Source organism: Tasmannia lanceolata, unplaced genomic scaffold, assembly GCF_043159265.1.
Source record: "Tasmannia lanceolata isolate RefF3 unplaced genomic scaffold, GAP_Taslan_0.1 ptg000037l, whole genome shotgun sequence".
Classification (NCBI taxonomy): domain Eukaryota; kingdom Viridiplantae; phylum Streptophyta; class Magnoliopsida; order Canellales; family Winteraceae; genus Tasmannia; species Tasmannia lanceolata.
Genome location: NW_027518714.1, coordinates 59,625,514 through 59,644,788, shown reverse-complemented (window position 1 = coordinate 59,644,788; position 19,275 = coordinate 59,625,514). Strand labels below are relative to the sequence as shown.

At 37.2% G+C, this 19,275-nt stretch overlaps 1 protein-coding gene and 1 non-coding gene across 2 annotated transcripts; one reads left to right on the top strand and one right to left on the bottom strand.

Annotated features, from left to right (window-relative positions):
- Positions 1-2,243: 2,243 nt before the first annotated feature.
- TRNAK-UUU (transfer RNA lysine (anticodon UUU)) lies at positions 2,244-2,316 on the bottom strand. Its single transcript has one exon. It is a non-coding gene; the product is annotated as a tRNA-Lys (tRNA).
- Positions 2,317-4,447: 2,131 nt separating this feature from the next.
- On the top strand, positions 4,448-18,842 carry ARPC4 (binding protein). Its single transcript, XM_077370512.1, has 8 exons — positions 4,448-4,579; positions 5,675-5,740; positions 6,568-6,620; positions 7,456-7,483; positions 11,050-11,124; positions 13,775-13,879; positions 16,810-16,899; positions 18,504-18,842. The coding sequence occupies exons 1-8, from the start codon at positions 4,577-4,579 to the stop codon at positions 18,591-18,593; spliced, it is 510 nt and encodes a 169-aa protein (XP_077226627.1). The 5' UTR covers positions 4,448-4,576; the 3' UTR covers positions 18,594-18,842.
- The last annotated feature ends 433 nt before the right edge of the window (positions 18,843-19,275 follow it).

Here is a 19,275-nt window from a genome sequence, read left to right as displayed (position 1 = left end):
CATCCAGGATAATCCACGCCCCTTTTGGTTTACACTACGGACACTTTCCCATCTCGTTTGCTGTGCTTGGAATTCGACGAAATTTTACAGAGACCTTGGTGGGACCCTAACCTACCTTGGGGCGAAATTTGGGACCCTAGTTGATTGATTTGGTTGGGTTTTGCTCAAACAAGAGAGATTTAGGGCACAGTCAAAATGGGGTGTCTACAGGGGCTTACCACCAAGCTTTTATAAAAGGGGCTCTCTCCCCCTTCATTTGTATCTCGACACACAACAAAAGACACAAGAAGTTTCTGAGAGAGAGAGAGAGAGAGAGAGAGAGAGAGAGAGAGAGAGAGAGAGAGAGAGAGTGAGAGAGAGCACATTGTTTGTGTGCATCCTCAAGAGGCTATCTTTGAGAGATAGTGTGAGCGTATCAAAGGTGTAATAAGACCACTGTAACCCTGTATTCTTCAAGTATAGTAGATTCGCAGAAGTGCCTCTGCACGGGGACCTAGCCAGATTTGGTGAACCTCGTTAACAAATCCCCGGTGTGATTGTTCTCTCTTCTCTATGCTTACTACTCTTATTTAGTTTTTGCCATTTTACTTCTGTCTGTGGCTGTTTGTTATTATTGAACCGGTACTCGGTTCCCTAACAGGTAGAACTTAGTATCTATGGGAGTATAAATTTATGTTATACATTGTAGATTTTTTTTTTAAATATTTCTGATGCATTTATCAATTATCATTCGGATCCATTCATCCTTTTGCTGCTTCTGATGCATCAAACATATTTCTCATGATTTGGTTGATGGGGTCCATGACTTAAGTACACTCTTTTATGTCACTTATGAATGTGCAAAGCCTGTCCAGTACGCACGCGAAAATAATAACAAAAAAAAAAAAAAACAATTCTCAAATTTGCTTGATTTTACGCATCAAACATATTTCTCTTTATTTTCTGATTCTAAAATCATGTTTTTTTTTTAAATGTAACCAAACACACCTATTACCAAACGGCATCCTTTTTAATAATCCATATTTTGCAGCCCCAGAATCAGAAAATCGCTCCAGAAATGGTTGCCATGCTCGCCCCTGCTAATAATGTGATTGAAAATGTGTAGCTACAAGGAGTGCTGTTAAGAGTGTCCTTTACACATACTTGTCTTCCTAGCGGGCCTCTCAAAACAATTAGCCATAAGATGATGTGAAAATCTCCTTATTTGTGGGTGACAATGGCTAGCATAATTGGGCTCTAAACTTAGGAAAATGATTAGGATGTCAAGGTCAGGAATCCTCTGCCCCTGAGACTTGCATTGGACCATAAACATCAGTTACCAACTGCTTGGGGCATAGCTACCATCGATTAGCTATTCTCTTGCTTAACAATCCGTATAGGGTGCGTTTGGATTGCTGGAATTGGCATCTGATTCTGATTCTACCCAATTTTGCCGTTTGGTTAGGGGAAGAGAGAGAGAGAATCAAAGGGCTATTATTGACAACATTGGAATTAAAGGTGTTTCCTCCGCAAGAGGTGGTTTTCTGATTCCATCCCAATGAGAATGAAATTTTTATTAGATTTTCTTAAATTAAACTCTTTTATTTTAACTTTTTCCGTTCATTTATGGAGGAATCAAAATAGGATGCCAATTCCAAATCCCAATTGGCCGATCCAAACACAAGGTTTCATATGTTGCCGATCAGGCATGATGTACCGCCCTTGATATTTGATCCAAGAGCAGTCTCCCTTTTCATCCTTTTAAGGGGCTGCTATTGGATCAAATATCAGGCGCTGCTCCCCCTTAAACGAGCGTGCCCGATTGGGCACTGTATAATTTCTCATCCAATGGAAAGGAAAATACCGACAAATAGCTTATAATTATTATTTTTAATCATTGAATGAATGACTACAATATCTTATTGACAAAAGAAAATGCTTATTTTTCTAGAGAAATAACAACTGCACACCCTTATTTAGTAATGATATTTCTTTAATATTTTTCAAGTACTAATTAGTTGTTGAATGATTGCTTAGTTCCTTAAAAACTATTAACGTGAGGGGAAGAGTATAGAAATAGAGTGCAAAATTGCAATTATCTTTACCCTATATATTGACTTCTATCGGATCTAAAAAATTATAGCATAAATTTATTAGGCATAAAAATAATTAAAAGGAAAAAAAACCTTATCTCTAATTGCCTATTTTGTTATGTAGAAATACATGAACGGAAAAAAACTTATCTTGAGAAAATCCATTGTAATCGCCGACCGTGGGATTCGAACCCACGACCACATGGTTAAAAGCCATGCGCTCTACCAACTGAGCTAGGTCGGCCTTGGTAATGATAAATTGTAAATATAGTTTAAGACTACATATTTAAGCAGTACTATTTTTACTAATTGTACAAACTCAGCTTGCCTTTTATGTTTTAAATGGCTTCTTGGAGCTTCTTAGAAACTGTAAATGGTTAATAACCTTTGACAGCTGTTTAAATAATTAGGGAAATGATATTCCCACCCCCTTTAAGAACGTTACCTGTTAACTTTAAAAGGTGAGGGGAAACATTAAAGGGGGTGAATTTATTCTCAAGTAGTGAACCATTCTCACGGTAAACGTTAGGGGGGGATATCATTCCCCAATAATTAAGGACGACGAGATGAATTAGTGAAATTATTAAAACCTCGTAGTATTGATATCGGTAGCCTATTATAAATGTAAAACAAATGAGCAATGATAGATACAAGGGAGCCCTTGCATAAAGAGCCAAAGAAGTGCTCTTCATTGGATCCACGCATTTTCAGCTACAATTTTAAATTGGTTGAAAAAGTAAAATCAGTTATGTTTGATGACGTGGATCCAATCCAGAGCCCTTCTTTGGCTTTTTAATGCAGGGGCTCCCTTGTATCTATCATTGCTCAAAAAACGATTTCTCTGAAAATCACCTAAACCAGATGATTCTAAACCTTAATGTGCCAATCTTCTACAAAATGGAGGGTTCAGATCACAATCTCCTGATGATTTTCAAGTCACGACTTATGTTCATTTATGGCAAGACAAATGAACGGTTTGGATCATTCTATGGAGTTGACCGCACCACATTTTTCAAAACAAGTGGATGTCTCTATTAAACTCGTAATGTCATACCTGACCATATTACAGTGACGTAGCACCCTCACTAGAGCGTATGGACCTGGCAAACGGGTGGGTCGGGCTGGGTCAACCCGCGGGTGATGCGGATGCGGGTCACACGGGTCGGGTGAGGAAATGGCCCGCATTTTTGTGGGTCAGAATTTAGGTGACCCGCGCGGCCCGCGGGTGGGCTGGGTCAGCCCGCGGGTCACCCTTAAATTCAAACAGTTGCTTATTTTGGGAAATGTTATCACTGGATTTTGATGAGAGCGGTATGGTCGGCACCATGGGATGATCCAAACCGTCCATTAGATGACCCACAGGCTAAATAGGTGTTGCCCCAAAAATCATTTCAATAGGTTGATCCTAACCCTCCGATCTATAGAGGGTTAGGATCAAGTGATCAACCCTCTAACATTCAAATCAGAGGGTTGGAATCAACCTATGGTGCTATCCATAACCTATTCAGGCATCAAACCCTTAAAAATAGATTAGCATGACAAAATCACCATCCTTGGCATTAGAAAAAAAAGCCATCTAACTAGATTAGCATATCAAAATCACCGCCCTTAAAAAAGCGGGTGCCTGCGGGTTGACCCGACCCGACCCTTGTTTTTACGGGTTGGGTCACCCGTGGGTAAGTTTTGACGGGTCACTAAAACTCAAACCCGTGCCTGCAAATTTGCGAGTGGGTCACGTTTGCCAGGTCTGGTCGCGTTTGCCAGGTCTAAGAGCGTATCTCATTTATTCACGAATGCTGCTATAGAAACTGATTCCATAACGGAGAGGGGAACCGACAAATCCCTACACACCACATGTCATATGAGGGTAGTTTTGCCATTTCAAGAAAGGAACTAAAAATTGGTAACGTGTCAAGAGGCTATTCGTTCCGTTTATACTCGGTTATAATAATATCGTGGCCAACGTCAGTACTGTAGAGCGTGAGATTATCAATTTTCCCCCGTAATTTGGGTGGAAATTTCCAAAACGTGGGACTAGTAATTCCGACTCCACTACTGTATTTTGATGAGGCACTCATCACTTTATTAAAAGTACGGTATGTCCCGCACCATAGGATGATCCAAACCGTCCATTAGATGGGCCACAACCTAAATAGGTTGTCCCCAAAAATTATTTCCATAGGTTGATCCTAACCCTGAGCATAACTCTATATAGATCGGAGGGTTAGGATCAACTTATGGAAATGAATTTAGGGGCACAACTTATTTAGGCTGTGGCCCATCTAATGGACGGTTTGGATCATCCTATGGTGAAGGCCATACCGTATCTAATGGACGGTTTGGATCATCCTATGGTGAAGGCCATACCGTACTTTTAATAAAGTGAGGAGTGCCCTCATCTAAATACAGCAGTGCTGATAACATTTCCTTATTATAAACCTCGAAATGTGCTCTTAAATTGCATGAATCGTCTTTGCTCCTAAGAGTAAGCAGAAACCCTAAAAATGGTAAGCAGAAACCCTAAAATTCCATTTTCGATTTCGATCTATTCTAGTTTCATACGCAGATCGAGCAATCTCTCATATCTGTTTACTAAATCCTCGTTTCTGTATTTGTTTTCATTGAATTTCGCACGATCAGATAATGTCTAGGGTTTGGAATTTTTTTTTTTTTTTTTTGAAAGCTATTTTTACCTTATCCGCAGTAAAAAATTTCCTAATACGGAAAAGAAAATTACATGGCTGTGATAATACAAGACTTCCATTTGTGATGACACGTTGCCAAGCGATCAAGCTCGATAATCTCGTCTATTAGTCTGTGTAGGGTTTCGATTTGAATTTGCATTGTTGTGCTAAATGTTTCTTGTTTGGATGATACATGTATTTTTCTCAATTTTCTGCTGCCTCTTGATCAATTTCTATATTATCTCATTTTTGAGGATTTTTACAAATTGTGGAAATTTTGCCAGGACTTACTTTTATTCAATTAGAGTAGTAGGCAATACAGTATTGTGGTGAAGCTCTGTAATGATTCTGTAGAGATTGTTCATGGAATTTTTTGGTATCTGAAAATTTATTTCTAAATTGCCCATTTGATTAGAGATTACGGTCATAACTGATTTCTTTCTTTTTTCGTACTGTAATGTTAGAGAACAATCCAATGTGTAGTGTCCTCCCAGGTTCTGCTGTATCCTATAGGTAGGCCTGAGTTTCAACTGATTCAAAAGGTCCATCCGGTGAGCCCCACCTTCGATAACTCATGACTTAACAGTGGCTGTGACTTGGCAAATCTAGCCAAATGATCAAGGGCCCGCAAATGGATGCCTGTAGAGAAAAGAAAAAACAAATATGGGTATAATTCAATGGCCAAAACTGTTAAAAAAATTGATTGGACGGCTAGGATAGTCTGCTCGGAGTTATTTTTGGGCATGGGCAATCAGTGTGGGGGCCTACCTGTTTCGAGAAAAATAATACTCATCATATTACCACGAGAACATGCTGAATTGGATTATCTATACTTTTCATGCTTTCGCTACATTTTTGTATAATAGTTTCCATTTCGTTCTTACACCCTTAATAAAATTCTCTGTTCAATATTTTCAGTCAAACACATTACGTTCCTACTTAACGTGCATAAGGAATACTTTGGAGGCTGCAATGTGTCTACAGGTATGTGGTATATTGTTGCTAGTAAAAAGGTAGTGTGAGAATTGGTTGATTCTTTAGTTAAAAACTACAAAGGGAACTATGAGAATATGTTGGTAGTCTAATTAATAAAAATAAAAGAAAATAAAAACATAATACGGAAATATGAATTTTTTTTTATCATTCTTACATTTGGATAATTGACATGTGCATGCAACTTTGTTACATTCATCAGATGCAAAAACACTCAGTATCTGAGTGGCACGGAGATCCTATTTCATGTAGTTCATCATGGGACTGAGTCCCATTTAGCTGTCTTGTAACATGCTTCATTTTGGTTGAACTTTATAGCTACTAAAAATGAAAAGAAACATTCGGTGGATGGCATTTGACAGTTATGGAAGTCCTTATTTACCATCATTACATCAATGGAAAAATGGTCCCAAAAAACTGTGGAGAACTACAATTGTAATTTACAGTGGGTCTAATAGTAGAATCATGGTTTTCAGAGTCTGGAATCGTAACCATAACCAAGTCGTTGGATTCTAGTGGAATTATGAAAAAAAAAATATTACAAAAAATACAGTAAAAAATGTGAAAATAAAATAGCTTGTGAAAAGTAAAGTAAAGCAAAAGTGAACAATTTCATAACAATTATAAATATGTGGATAGAATTCCAAAGAAGAGTCACTGATCACCATCATAGTCATACATCATGATTCATTGATCAAAGTGGTGTGGAATGACACTTGTCCTCTTCCATTCAGCAATTTTGCATTGACATGATTATGTGCTAAACAGTGGATTCAATTCCTCGCTGAGATTCTTCTATTGTTGGTTGCTTCTTGTAGAACTTTCCGTGTCAAGAAGTGGAAAGGCATAACAAGCCAGAGGTCGAGCTAAAGTAAGTTTTGTCCAAAGTTGTTGGGTTTTTTTTTTGGAGAGTATATATTTTTCTTTAACTAACTTGCTCTTTGAATAAAAGATTATTCTTCAATATTCTATAAACCTTAAAAACACAGGAGAGAGGAGGCAGCAAAACAGAATAAGATTCAGGAAACCTGAAAACTTTGTAAAAATAGGTCCTGGAAGCTTGATTTGTGCTAATTGAGGTGGAACTGAGTGCTTTGTCATATTCTAAATAAGCGTTTAAATGTCTACTTCCATGCGACTTCAGTATTTAAACCACGAGGTTCACTGTATTTCTGACAAGTAAAAATGATTGCAGTTTCAAAATCATGGTTTTTCTCTAAAATAAGTTGTTGACTTCCTAATGCAGGTCTCACATGGCAGTTAGATTGGCTAATTGTTGCATTGTGCATCTCTATTCTTGGGCCGTAAGGGCTTGGCCTGGTATCCCTGTTTTGTAGTAGTTAGAGTTAGTACAGATTATAATATTATTTAATGCCATTTATAAGCACACAAAAAAATGTGTGAATGCTGTCAATGAATTGGGTGGATGTCCTGAGATGTTGGTTATCAACAAATAACAATTACTGTTCTGGCCTAATTATTACTCTGTTAGCATCCATGAACGTCATGGTTTCAGTTCTGAATTCGATAGGAGCCCTTCATATTAGTGAAATCAGCATCAAATCCACTGGTTATTTATGTGAGCTGATTCTATTGAGCGGAGTGCAATTATCTGTCACCAGGGCAATGTGTCTGCCTTCTTTATTCATATATACTAGGTGTCAAGATCATCTGGAAGGATCTGATATTCCTTTTATATTTTGCAGGACCAGCCCTGAACTTTTGCTAAATCCAGTAAGGATGATATCCTTTGATTTTATACATAATGATTTCTCTGTTGACACCATTTCTTATATAGTGCAAATCCTAATGTGCTCATACGCATTGTGATTGTGGACCTGTTTCTTTTTTCTCTCTTGGACATGTTGTCATCATAGTAAATTTTTTTATGGAGAACATGCTTCAGGTTTCATTAAGCATATTTTGCATTAATTTTTTCCACCTTTGGTAACTATCTATGCTTGACAGATGAAGTTTGTATTATTTCTTAATACTTAAAAGCCACCCTGCACTAAATCACATTTAAGGTGTAACAAAACGTGGTATTGTAGTCAATTCTGATTATTAATACATGCTTCTTGGATTTGTTAAGCATGTTTACATTAATTGTTTTTATACATTTAATGGCCTTTCGTGCTCGAGAGATGGAGTTTGTATTAGATCTCATCATTTATCCTCACCAAATGCTGGTACTCATTAGTAATATCTCAGAAAAACCACAATGCATTTACAGAGATTTTCAGCATTTATCCTTGCCAAGTGCTGGTATCTATTAGTAACATCTCAGAAAACCACAAAGCATTAAAAGAGTTTTTCACTATTAACAAAGCTGGAAAAGAAAAGAGTCTTTAGACATCCCATTTCAAAAAAAGAAAAGAAAAAGTTGATAGTGATTTCTAGTCTTCTAGAGCACACTGACTTCTCAAAGCATCCCAATAGCATGGATTCCCAGGTCTTGATCATATTTCAAATCATTACACATCTATTTGCATAAATCTTTGCTAGCTATGGCTTTATGGTGCTTTCCGAAATGGGTACCCTTATCAATATAAATTAAATTGATAACTGTGGAGGGTCTTAATGAGTACCCTACCAATATATAAAGTTATACACTAAATTCTCCCCATCGTAGCAATATTAGCACTAGGTCCTCTTAATCATTGATGCATATGAGAGTGAAGGTCCAAACAAATTTCTATCATTTGTCTCTTCTTCCCATAATGGTTGCACTTCAACTTATCCCTCATTCCCAAGTCATACTTCCTTGATTGCACAATATTTCTAGATTTTTACCCAATGGCTTTGACTCGGATTTGAAGTTCGAATAGTTCCCTTAGTAAGAAAAGTACCTACTTGTGAGGGCTTACCATCATTTCTTCTTCTAGCCTCTCAGTGGATATAATTGTACACAACTTTAAGAGGAAGAGTCCTTTCCTAGAACTTAGACGCTCTGCTGCTCAAGATTTGCATCCAAGCCTATTTTTCTGCCAAGTTTGTTTCCTCGTGTCTTCAACACCATGAACAATGGGTTGATAGTAATGTCACTCTTCCTATTGTTCCGGAGGATACTATAGTATTTCTCTACTAACACTTACACAGTTACATATGTGCTTGAATTTGTCACAAAACTGCTAGATTACTATTCTTTAGACACAATCCAGTTTCAAACCATAAGAGAAAGATTCAAGGTTTTAAATCTTGGTTTTGGTCGCACGGAAACTGAAACATTTCAGTTTAAGTTGGAAATTTCAGGTGACATCGGATATCCTATAAAATCACAAAAACATATGGAAACATATGCAAACGATAGGATTTTAAGATGAAACTTCAGAAAATGCTAGAAGAAACACAAATACACATTTATATATCATCACATGAGCCAACCATCCATAATGGTTTAATTAACGACATCAAGCACCTAGCGACATGCGTTGTCGCGCATATTTAATAACCAGCACAGACCACATTTCATATGTAATTTATACAAATATCTATACATGATATATATATACATGATATATACACTGCATTTTGCATGCAATTCATGTAAATATAATTACGTGACACATACTGCTATAGTATACCACTTGTACACTTACAATTTTGGTTTTGGTATACATTTCAGTTTCGGTATGTGTTTTGGTGGCGAGGAAATGGAAACATTTCGGTTGTTTCTTTCTTTGCTTCGTTGGAAATGTAAAACCATGGAAAGAACCATTTTTTTTAACTCTTTTTGTATCAAATTTTTTTTTTCCAAATAGGCCTCTTGCATGATCAGAATGTCTTCAAAGATGTGCATCCAATGCACATTCTAAACTGATCTTATAGAAATCAAATCACTTCCATTTATGCACCATAAATGGTTTCCTTTCAAATAACTTTTCCATAGAGAGAACAAATCAAAATATTCCAGATTTTGTTTCTCGAATTTCAGAAATCGTAAACTTTTAAATCTTCATAACCTCCTTCAAATCAATAAAAACATTGAGTAAAAATCATCATAAATGCCTCTTAGATAAGATCTGTCTAAATCCTGTCATCTACTTCAGATCAGATTAGAGATGTGTTACTGCCGATGAAATCAGCCTTACGACCTGGCGATGGCAATGGCTTGGTCTTAAGATAAGATTGGAGATGTGCTGACTCTCTCCTCCCTTTGGAATGATTAAGGGCGGTGGCTGAGGGAGGAACTATGCATCAACATAATTTTCTCTGTTTATATTTATTGAATCCTGGTGGGGTTTTACCTTACCTAGCTTGTCTCCTCCCTCGGAAAATAAAAATGAAAAAAAGGAGACCAGTTTATGCATTTGAAGTGGGAAAAGAATTAATGACAAAAGGGAGTTTGTGTTTGTTGCTGTCATCTTATTCTTTCATTCTACATCTTTATGGATCTCTTACTATAGGTTTATTTTCTTTGAAAGTGTTATTCTTTTCATGTATATTTTTCTATATCTGGTTCAATTCTACATAAGGAAGGAGAGATTAAAGAGGATGCTAACAATAGAATAAGAGCAGGTTGGTTGAAGTGGAAGCTTGCCTCAGGAGTTCTGTGCAACCGTAAAATCCATACCAAGTTGAAGGGGAAGTTTTATAAGATAGCTGTGAGGCCAACCATGCTGTACGGCTCAGAATATTGGGCCACCAAGAAGCAGCATGTGCATAAGATGAGTGTAGCGGAGATGCGAATGCTTAGATGGATGTCCGGCCATATAAGGTTATATAGAATTAAAAATGAAGACATTCGTAAAAAGGTGGGGGTGGCACCAATTGAGGAGAAGATGAGAGAGCACCGCTTAAGATGGTCTGGACATATCCAACGTAGGCCCTTGGATGCTCCAGTGAGAAGAGGCGACCTGTGCCAAGTTGATGGAGTAAAAAGAGGTAGGGGCTGACCGAAAACAACTTAGGTAGAAACTGTGAGGAAAGACTGTATGGCTAGGAACATAATGGAGAACATGACCTTGGATAGGGGAGAATGGAAGAAAATGATCCATGTAGATGAACCCAACTAGTGTCAGGATTAGAGTGAGTCAATTTGAGCTGGGTAGATTCATTAGCCGACCCCAACTGGTTTGGGACAAAGGCTTAGTTGAATTGAGTTGAGTTGAGTTTTCTGTATCTGGATTTTAATTGTTTACTTGTTTTAAGAAAAAAATTGGAAATCATGAAATTCTTGGACCTTGAATTTTGAGTTATTGTTCTTGTACTTTCTATTGTATTATTTGGAGCATATAAAATTTTAACCATTTGGTGGTTGTTTCTAAATTGTAGAATTGTTTTAATTATTGTTATTCCAGGTTTTGATATGCAGGAATGAAGCAGAAAAATGCTTGATAGAGACATCCATCAATTCTCTTCGCATAAGCATCAAGGTGAGATTAATTAACCTATTATTCAAGCTTTTTTGTGCTTATTTCTTTTAACTGATAAATTCATTAATGTGAGAAAAATACGAGAAAGCACAGCCCATAGAAAACTGACAAAAAGAAAAACGGAACAACAAAAGAAAGACAAAACCAAAGCACTACAATCTACACATATAATACTACATAGTTGGCTCTGTACAAGATACATCAAAATTAGCAAGTCCATGCTTGAGAATTCCCTTCATGATGAATGTGAGCGAACACTCAATAATCTAGATAATAACTCTATTTCCCTAAGAAGCCTAAAGATAGGCATGGAGGACTCAAGGCTGTCTTGAGCCAAGAGATGATGATGAGTGAATTTCATTTAATCCAAACTTTATCACTATCAAATTTCGCCAAGCATCTCACTCAACCATCTCCTCTGACCTCTGCCTCGATTTCTTACTCTCGCCGCATGGACCTACATAAGCCAAAATTATATTCCCATTAGAATAAGAGATAGACCTCCATAGGCAGAGTTACAGTAATAAAAAAAGGCGAAATGCCTTGTTTCGACCTAAACGCCCCATTTAATTTTTTTATTCTCTTTTTCTTGCCTTTTTTAAGTTCTCTTCTCTTTTTTCTTCTTCTTAGTATTTACATGTAAAGTCGTTTAAGTAAATGTACTTAATATTTACATGCAAATATGGGAATACCCCCCATTTGGATTTATGAAAAATAGTTTGAAGACCCAATTCTAATAGGATAAAATGTCAACTTTCTAGTTCTAGTACAAAATTCGAAAAAATCGGGTTGGATCAAAATCTTTACTTCCAAATGATGTGGTATTTTTCCAATTTTGAAAATCCATAAATTCTATCATGTCCGGACATTATTAAATCCTAAAAGTCCAGTAAAAAAATCTCATAATTTGGTCTCTATAATTTTTTCATCTAGTTAGGCACTTGGTCAACACATATATTTAAGCTGATAGTGATTTTCTTTCAAGTAAATGTTGGATCTTTACAACCTTGATGTTATGATGGATGGGGTTGCTCATCCTATTGTTCCAATTTTTAACAATTTTTATTTTTTAGATTTTTTCATATTTTTAACTATTAAAATAATTTCGGTCGTTGTAGCGCCCCGATACAAAATGGCCGAAATGCCGAACGAAGCAGCCAAAACACCAAAGTGTTCCGTTCTAGTTGCCAAAATGAATCGGCGAACTTCATAACTAAGACCCAAGATGATGTCTGAACTGCCCGAAAATTAAAGATTTGATGAAATCTACAGTTAAGAGTTTTCTAAACAATCTCAAAATAGCACGCAGTGCAGATCTAAGATATATATTAAAGAGATCTATGGTAGAAGAGTCTATGAAATAAAAAATTAACACCTACATAATAGAGAGAAGAGTCAAGATGATCCTACCAGAAAGGGATGTATCAAAATCCAGCACCAATAGGTTTCATTCCAAGTTGAAGCTCTTGGAGATTGAACACCCTAAGCAAAGAATCAACTTCACCTAAAAACAAGATAAAATCCCAATATTCTTCAATTTGTGAACCCACCCCCTCCCCCTTGCTCCTCTTTCACTTCACTAGTCAAGATGATCCTACCAGAAAGGGATGTATCAAAATCCAGCACCAATAGGTTTCATTCCAAGTTGAAGCTCTTGGAGATTGAACACCCTAAGCAAAGAATCAACTTCACCTAAAACAAGATAAAATCCCAATATTCTTCAATTTGTGAGCCCCCACCCCCTCCCCTTGCTCCTCTTTCACTTCACTAACAAGGCTCAACTAACTTAATGAAATAGGAAAAAATTAAAATTCTTGTACTTGTACTTAAATAATCACTTAACATCTCTTTTGAAAGCTACTCTAAGGCTATAAAAGTGAATTCCTAAACTCTTTAAGCTTATAAAACTCAGATAAAAGAAACCCCTTGGTCCTCTTTGTCATGGTGGTCACCTGTTGGATCATGGTCCTACGTATGCTTTCATGTCTTTGAAGGGCTGGCTTTTGGTTTTAAGATGTTCAGATGGGTGAAGTTGGGGTTTGAGAACTTCGTAAGCTAGGATTTGGGTCTTGATTCCTTCGACAAGTAGGTCTTTTTTTATATTATCGAATGGGTGGGAAGAGATCTCGAGTGGATTGATTGGATGTAATAGGAGAGTTCTAGGTTTTAAGAGGAGAAGAAGGGATCTGTGGTTTTGAAGGACAAACTGAGAGAGATGAAATAGAATTAGGGTTTGAAGAAAGGGAGTGGATTGAAGGAGGTGACATGCCTATTTGATGGATCAATCACATCATTGGACCTGGATATTGCTTCTAATACCATTTAGAAACTAGTTCAATCATATATTTCTTCACATAATAGAAGAAAAGAGAAAAGAGGAGACAAGAGACAAGTCGTGCGAGAGGGAGCCAATGAGCTGTTTTCATCATCTTCGTATTGATGCTTACACCATATTATATACATGTCACATATGATCAAAAGACAATAATATCCTTAATGAAAGGCAACAACATAACATGTCATATGGTTTACATTTGCATATTCAAACAACACATGAATCTCAGAGTATAAATATTCAGAGTATATTTTTCTTTTTGCAGCCTTATTATTCAATTTCCCCTTATATACACGTATGTTTCTTCTTGTATAGGTAAAGCAGGCAGATGAGCTTGAAAACATACTAACTAAAAAATTTCTTAGATTTTTGTCGATGAGGGCGGAGGCATTTCAAGTTTTGAGGAGAAAGCCTGTACAGGTATGTTTTCTATGGTGTTCTTTATCTCAGTTCTGATTTGCCTACCATAACATCCATTTCCAACATATTCTACCTTCAATAAGCAATTATAGGTCTTCTTTCAGTAAGCAATTGTTATTGCATTATTATTGACTGTTTGACTGTCCATATGTTATTTATCTTAGTAGTGTTTTCTGTACAAATTCAAATGCTTTCATTGTAGCAATGTAAAGCTTAAAGTTTCCTTATGCCAATATGGCTTCTAATAGCAATCAATCATTGACTTGCATTAGTATACTTTTTTACCGTATAAAACGCACTGATAAATGTGCCTGTAACGTGGCTTTCCCCTCTCACTAACTTTACCTTGCTTGATACCAGTAGATATTTTCTTCCTTGCATGCTCCGTCATATCTCCTATCAAATTAGGGGTTTATTTTTCTTTTTCTGACACATTTTTTGGGGCCCAGAAGAAATTTTTGGTCAATGGGTCCAGTCAATAAACATTAGGAAACAGGTTGAATGACAAATATGAGGGAAGAATGACATGCATACAGGACAGGGTGGCTTAGGAAGCCTAAAAGTGGAGGGAGCATACTACTACCATGCTCCTCTCACTTGAGGGGGTGAATTACGCGATGCAGTCATGCCAATTTTTTTGATGGATTTTCTGTGCCTGCCACATCGAATGTTTTGATACTTCTATGTTAAACCACACTTGACCTAAAACTCCCTCTAACAATAACTTAATGAACCTATAGTTATAAAGCTGAATTAGACATAAAGTAGTGGATGCTTAAGGGATTTATTTTTCTTTTTCTGACACATTTTTTTGGGGGCAGAATAATTTTTTGGTCAATGGATCCAGTCAATAAACATTAGGTAAGGGATTGGATGACAAACAGGAGGGAAGAATGACATGCATACGGGACAGGGTGGCTTAGGAAGCCTACAAGTGGAGGGAGCATACTACTTCCATGCTTGCCCTCTCACCTGAGGGGGTGAATTTACACCACCCAGCCATGCCAATTTTTTTGATGGATTAGCTGTGCCTGCCACATCGAATGTTTTGATACGTCCATGTTAAACCACACTTGACCTAAAGCTCCCTCTACCAATTACTTAATGAACCTAGTTATAAGGCTGAAATTAGAAATAAAGTAGTGGATGCATATTGGACCCCTCTTGCAGCACATTGCAGCACATCGTGTTGCACTTATGCTGGAGAAATTGCAAAACCAGTTTAGCTCCCTAAAATAGAAAAATACCATAGGGAAAGCACAAGAGATAACCATGTTAAACTGTACGGGTGTGGCTCTCTGGCTTAAAGTCATGGGGTGTGCTCCCCATTGACCCGAGTTCGAATCCCCCCGGGCTTGCCTGATACGCGTGGTTCACGGGGGATTGCATGCATCTGTAGGGAATAGTCCTGCCCTAAAAATTGGGTTGGGTATACCCTATGTCATTAAAAAAAAGAAAAGATAACAATGTTCATATAGATGAAAAACTAGTTTGCAAATGACAAATTTGTGTTGTCCTACAGCTACGAGTTTCTCCAAAAACTTCATGGCCATACAAAGTTTTGTGGCTCAAAGAAATTCTCTGGCAGATGTTTGTCTTTGGTGACTTTATCGCCACAAATTATGCCACACGAGGTTTTTTTTTGAATGGCATGCCACACAAGGTTAGTATGGACCTTGTTCAGAAATTGTTGGATATATCTTTTTGGTACAATTGTAGTCACATTGTGAAAGTCAATGAGCCTTTAGTTGCAGTTTTTTGCCTCTTAGATGGCCAAGAAAAGCCTGCTATTTGGAATTTCTGTGATCCATGCGTAAGGTAATGAAGCAATATGAATTTTTTTGAAGCTGAATGCATCTCCATATGGATGGTGGTCAACAAACAATGGAATGATCAGCTTCACAGTCTCGTACATCTGGCAAGTTACATTATTTTAAGCCCAATTTCTCGAGGCACAAAGTGGTTTCTAAAGTTTTATCGGAGAGCATTGGTAGACTAGTACTTGATTTTGGTAGTCAAGATGTAATTAACTAACAAGTTCAAGAGTATCCAGCTTTATTAGGTGACTTCCGTTTGCCAATGCACCGAGACATGCTATGTCTAAGCCAAGTAATTTTTATTGTTAAGTGCAACTGGTGTGAAAGGAATTAGAGTACATTCAAATTTCGAACACATCCACTTTGAGAGTAGGAATAAAGTAGCACATTGGTTGGGGATGTTTTTGATATGGTAGTTTACTTGCTTGGAGCAGTAGAAAACTTCCATTGGTCCGTCTAGTATTGAAGTGATGTTTAGAAATCACATTGGGGAGATCATCAAAGTCTGTTCCAGCCTAATTGCTCTCATAGACTGTTAAGAGGTGGTGGAGGGATGGCCACTCCTCATCAGATGTCGCTTCTTTTGGGATAACTTCACGGGCAGCTTAATGGTGGAATGCGACTCTTTTCAATGCCATAGCAAGGACAATAAAGTTGCGACAGTGAAAGTTGGTGGAAGTTATTCTTCAAATAGTTGATTTAAGTACAGCAATAAATCCATCATTTGGACACATCCCGAGGGGTACAAACATCATAGCTGGTCTGTTGGCAAGAGGAATTGAGTGGGATAAACTTCATAGACTACAACTTATCTTTAGTATAGAGCACTGTAATATTATAGTTACTGATTGTTCCTTGTTGAATGCATTCTTTTAAGAGTGTATGCTAGTGGGGGTTGTATTAGGATTTAGGACCTTCTTTTGAGCACCCATGCGTTGTTTTGCTGTGTGATACAACCTGTTTTTTTCTATAATTCTTCTTCTTATTGCTTCAATCTATTTTTGGCATTTATTATCAATTTGATATTATGTCTTTGTTGATTATTCTTGCATCTGGATGATGCCGACTGAAGACTCATTAGTTGTACTTCGTCTACCTTTGTTCTCTTTTCAGGGTTATGATATTAGCTTTCTTATCACGAACTATCACTGCGAGGATATGCATAAGCATAAACTTATAGATTTTATTGTGCAATTCATGGAGGTAAGAATTCTTTGATTTTTTTACCATTACCTGTTCTGCTTTCACTTGGTTTTCATTTCATGTGTAATTCTGTGGTTTCTTTTTTTTTCTTTAGGAAAAAAAGGTAATAGTTTTATTCATTGCTGTAAGAATATTACATCAAGGGGACGAGGCATCCCATATATGTAAAAACAATACAGCAAAGAGTCTGAGCAACTCCGACCCTACCCAATAGTTACTTAGAACCTACGAGCAGACTCACCAAGCTACCTCCACTCGCCCTACTGAACTCAAGCACGTCGTACATACAGTTTTGTAGGCAAAAGAGCAAACTAATTCAGCTCCCTGCAAAATGATCCCTCACCAGTAACAGCCTATAATTTCCCAAGGCTTGAGTAAGATCCTGCATCTGAGAAAGATGAGAACCTTGCATATATTGGTAGCTTTTCTGAGCTAGTTTCATACTATATTCAGCCCAGTCACCCCTAATGTGATGCCCTTACAGTGGAATCATTGCTATACAGTACTCCAATCCTAAAGTAACGAGCAGCACAATCCCAACTAATGGTCAATAGCCTCCATGGACTCTCACTCCACTCTATCCTCTACGAGTCTATCTGCGACTTCATTTGCAGACCGCCTCATGTGCAATAACTTTGGGTTTAGAATTTTGCACAGATCCCAGATTTCCGGGATAATATTATCTAGATTACACAGTCCCGGCGCTTTACAGCTGGCGCACAATAAGATGTTTGATGAATCACATATAATCAAAGGAAGGTGATGGCTCCCTTTCACAAACCATTTTAACCCCAGAGTTGGATAAATTTTGTTGTTATCTACTCTTCACTTTTCGATATTGGTTGATAATTCATAATGCATGTTTTAGTTCTTGAACTGCTGATCAATTTGCAATTCTTACATTCCATAATCATTAAAAATAAATAAAAATTCTTACATTCCATAAATTTGATGAAATTTCTGGACACCTTTTTCTTTCTACATGAATACTGATAGCTGATAATTGCACAAACCTAGCTTGTCTTTTCTTTTTTAATTGACTTTTGAAAGCAAGCTTTTTCGGAACTGTAATTACCTTGAGAGCTCTTTAAACAATAGAAGACAAGATGGGTTATGCCATTCAAAAAAAGGAGGAAAGAAGAAGACAAGATGAGTTAGTGCAAATATCAAAGCATGGTTGTGCTGATATCATTTGCCAACAACTTACCTGATGCGAATAATTAGGATCCTCAAGGAGTCACAAAAGTACATCTTACCACCTTACCTCAGAGAAACAAAAGAAAAAAAACCTAACAAATATTTAAAATCTTACCTGCTAAAAACAGACTAATTGAAAATGTAGTTGTAGAAACTGGGTTCCTCACCAATATAAGTGATCAAATAGGTTGAATCTACACCAAAAAAGCACAGCAGAAACTAGAGATGAATTAAAATCTTGAAATTATACATATAATTGCTGTAGATTTTCGAGTGGCATGAAGATCATTCACTAAAAAGTGGTATAGAACTTGAATTCAGACCTCTATTTGGCTCTTCGTGCATCTTTTATATTTGTTTTCTCCAGAAAGGGCGAGTATGGTTTCTGACCTGATCTAAAACTGCAGGACATTGATAAGGAGATCAGTGAGTTGAAATTATCTGTGAACACACGAGGGCGGCTAGTGGCGACCGAATTTTTGAAGCAGTTCATCTAAAGCATCTTTCTATGACAGCATTCAAAGGCGACATCATATTGTACTGTAGGTACCCGCCGACTGGCAGGTATTTTGTCTCAATGCTCAAAATTTTTGTATCATATTCATATTGACTAAATAGGCCCCCCCACCGATGTATCCAATGTTTGTTGACTGAAATGTGGGCCTACATTTTCGATAATTAATCTGTAACTCGTCACTCAACTCACCTTTCAAATTCAGCACGAAGTCCTTTTGTTGAGTCGCTTATTTTGAATATGCAGGCCTCATATTTGATCAATCCTGATTACCCATTTGATGGGTAGCATGGGGATCACCACTGGCCCAAAAATTACTCTGATTGAATGATCTAATCCGTATGTTTTTATCTGCATATGTAGGCTCTCGCTTAGTGTTCAAAGCACTCTTTCAAAACTCCCCGCGTCAAACTCGCTTGGTTGAGTTCTTGTCTGAGTCTGCATTTTGGCCTATCAAGCAAATTTACCTTTTTCTTTTCTAACCATAATGCTTATTGGAGAGTGAGCCCAAGACTTGAATTATGAATTTCAACATTTCTAACTGGAGGAGAAATCATGAAAAATCCTTGTTTTAGGATTAATTTGTAATTTTAACCCCACATTCGATGCGCAGGAGAGGGATTTGTTGATAGGAAGTGTTAGGCTTATCGAGCCATAGAAGATCA

Excerpts from the sequence above, each read along its gene's own strand:
- ARPC4 (XM_077370512.1), top strand. Across the intron at positions 11,125-13,774 it reads CTCTTCGCATAAGCATCAAG|GTAAAGCAGGCAGATGAGCT; the intron begins GTGAGATTAATT and ends CTTCTTGTATAG. Across the intron at positions 13,880-16,809 it reads TGAGGAGAAAGCCTGTACAG|GGTTATGATATTAGCTTTCT; the intron begins GTATGTTTTCTA and ends TTCTCTTTTCAG.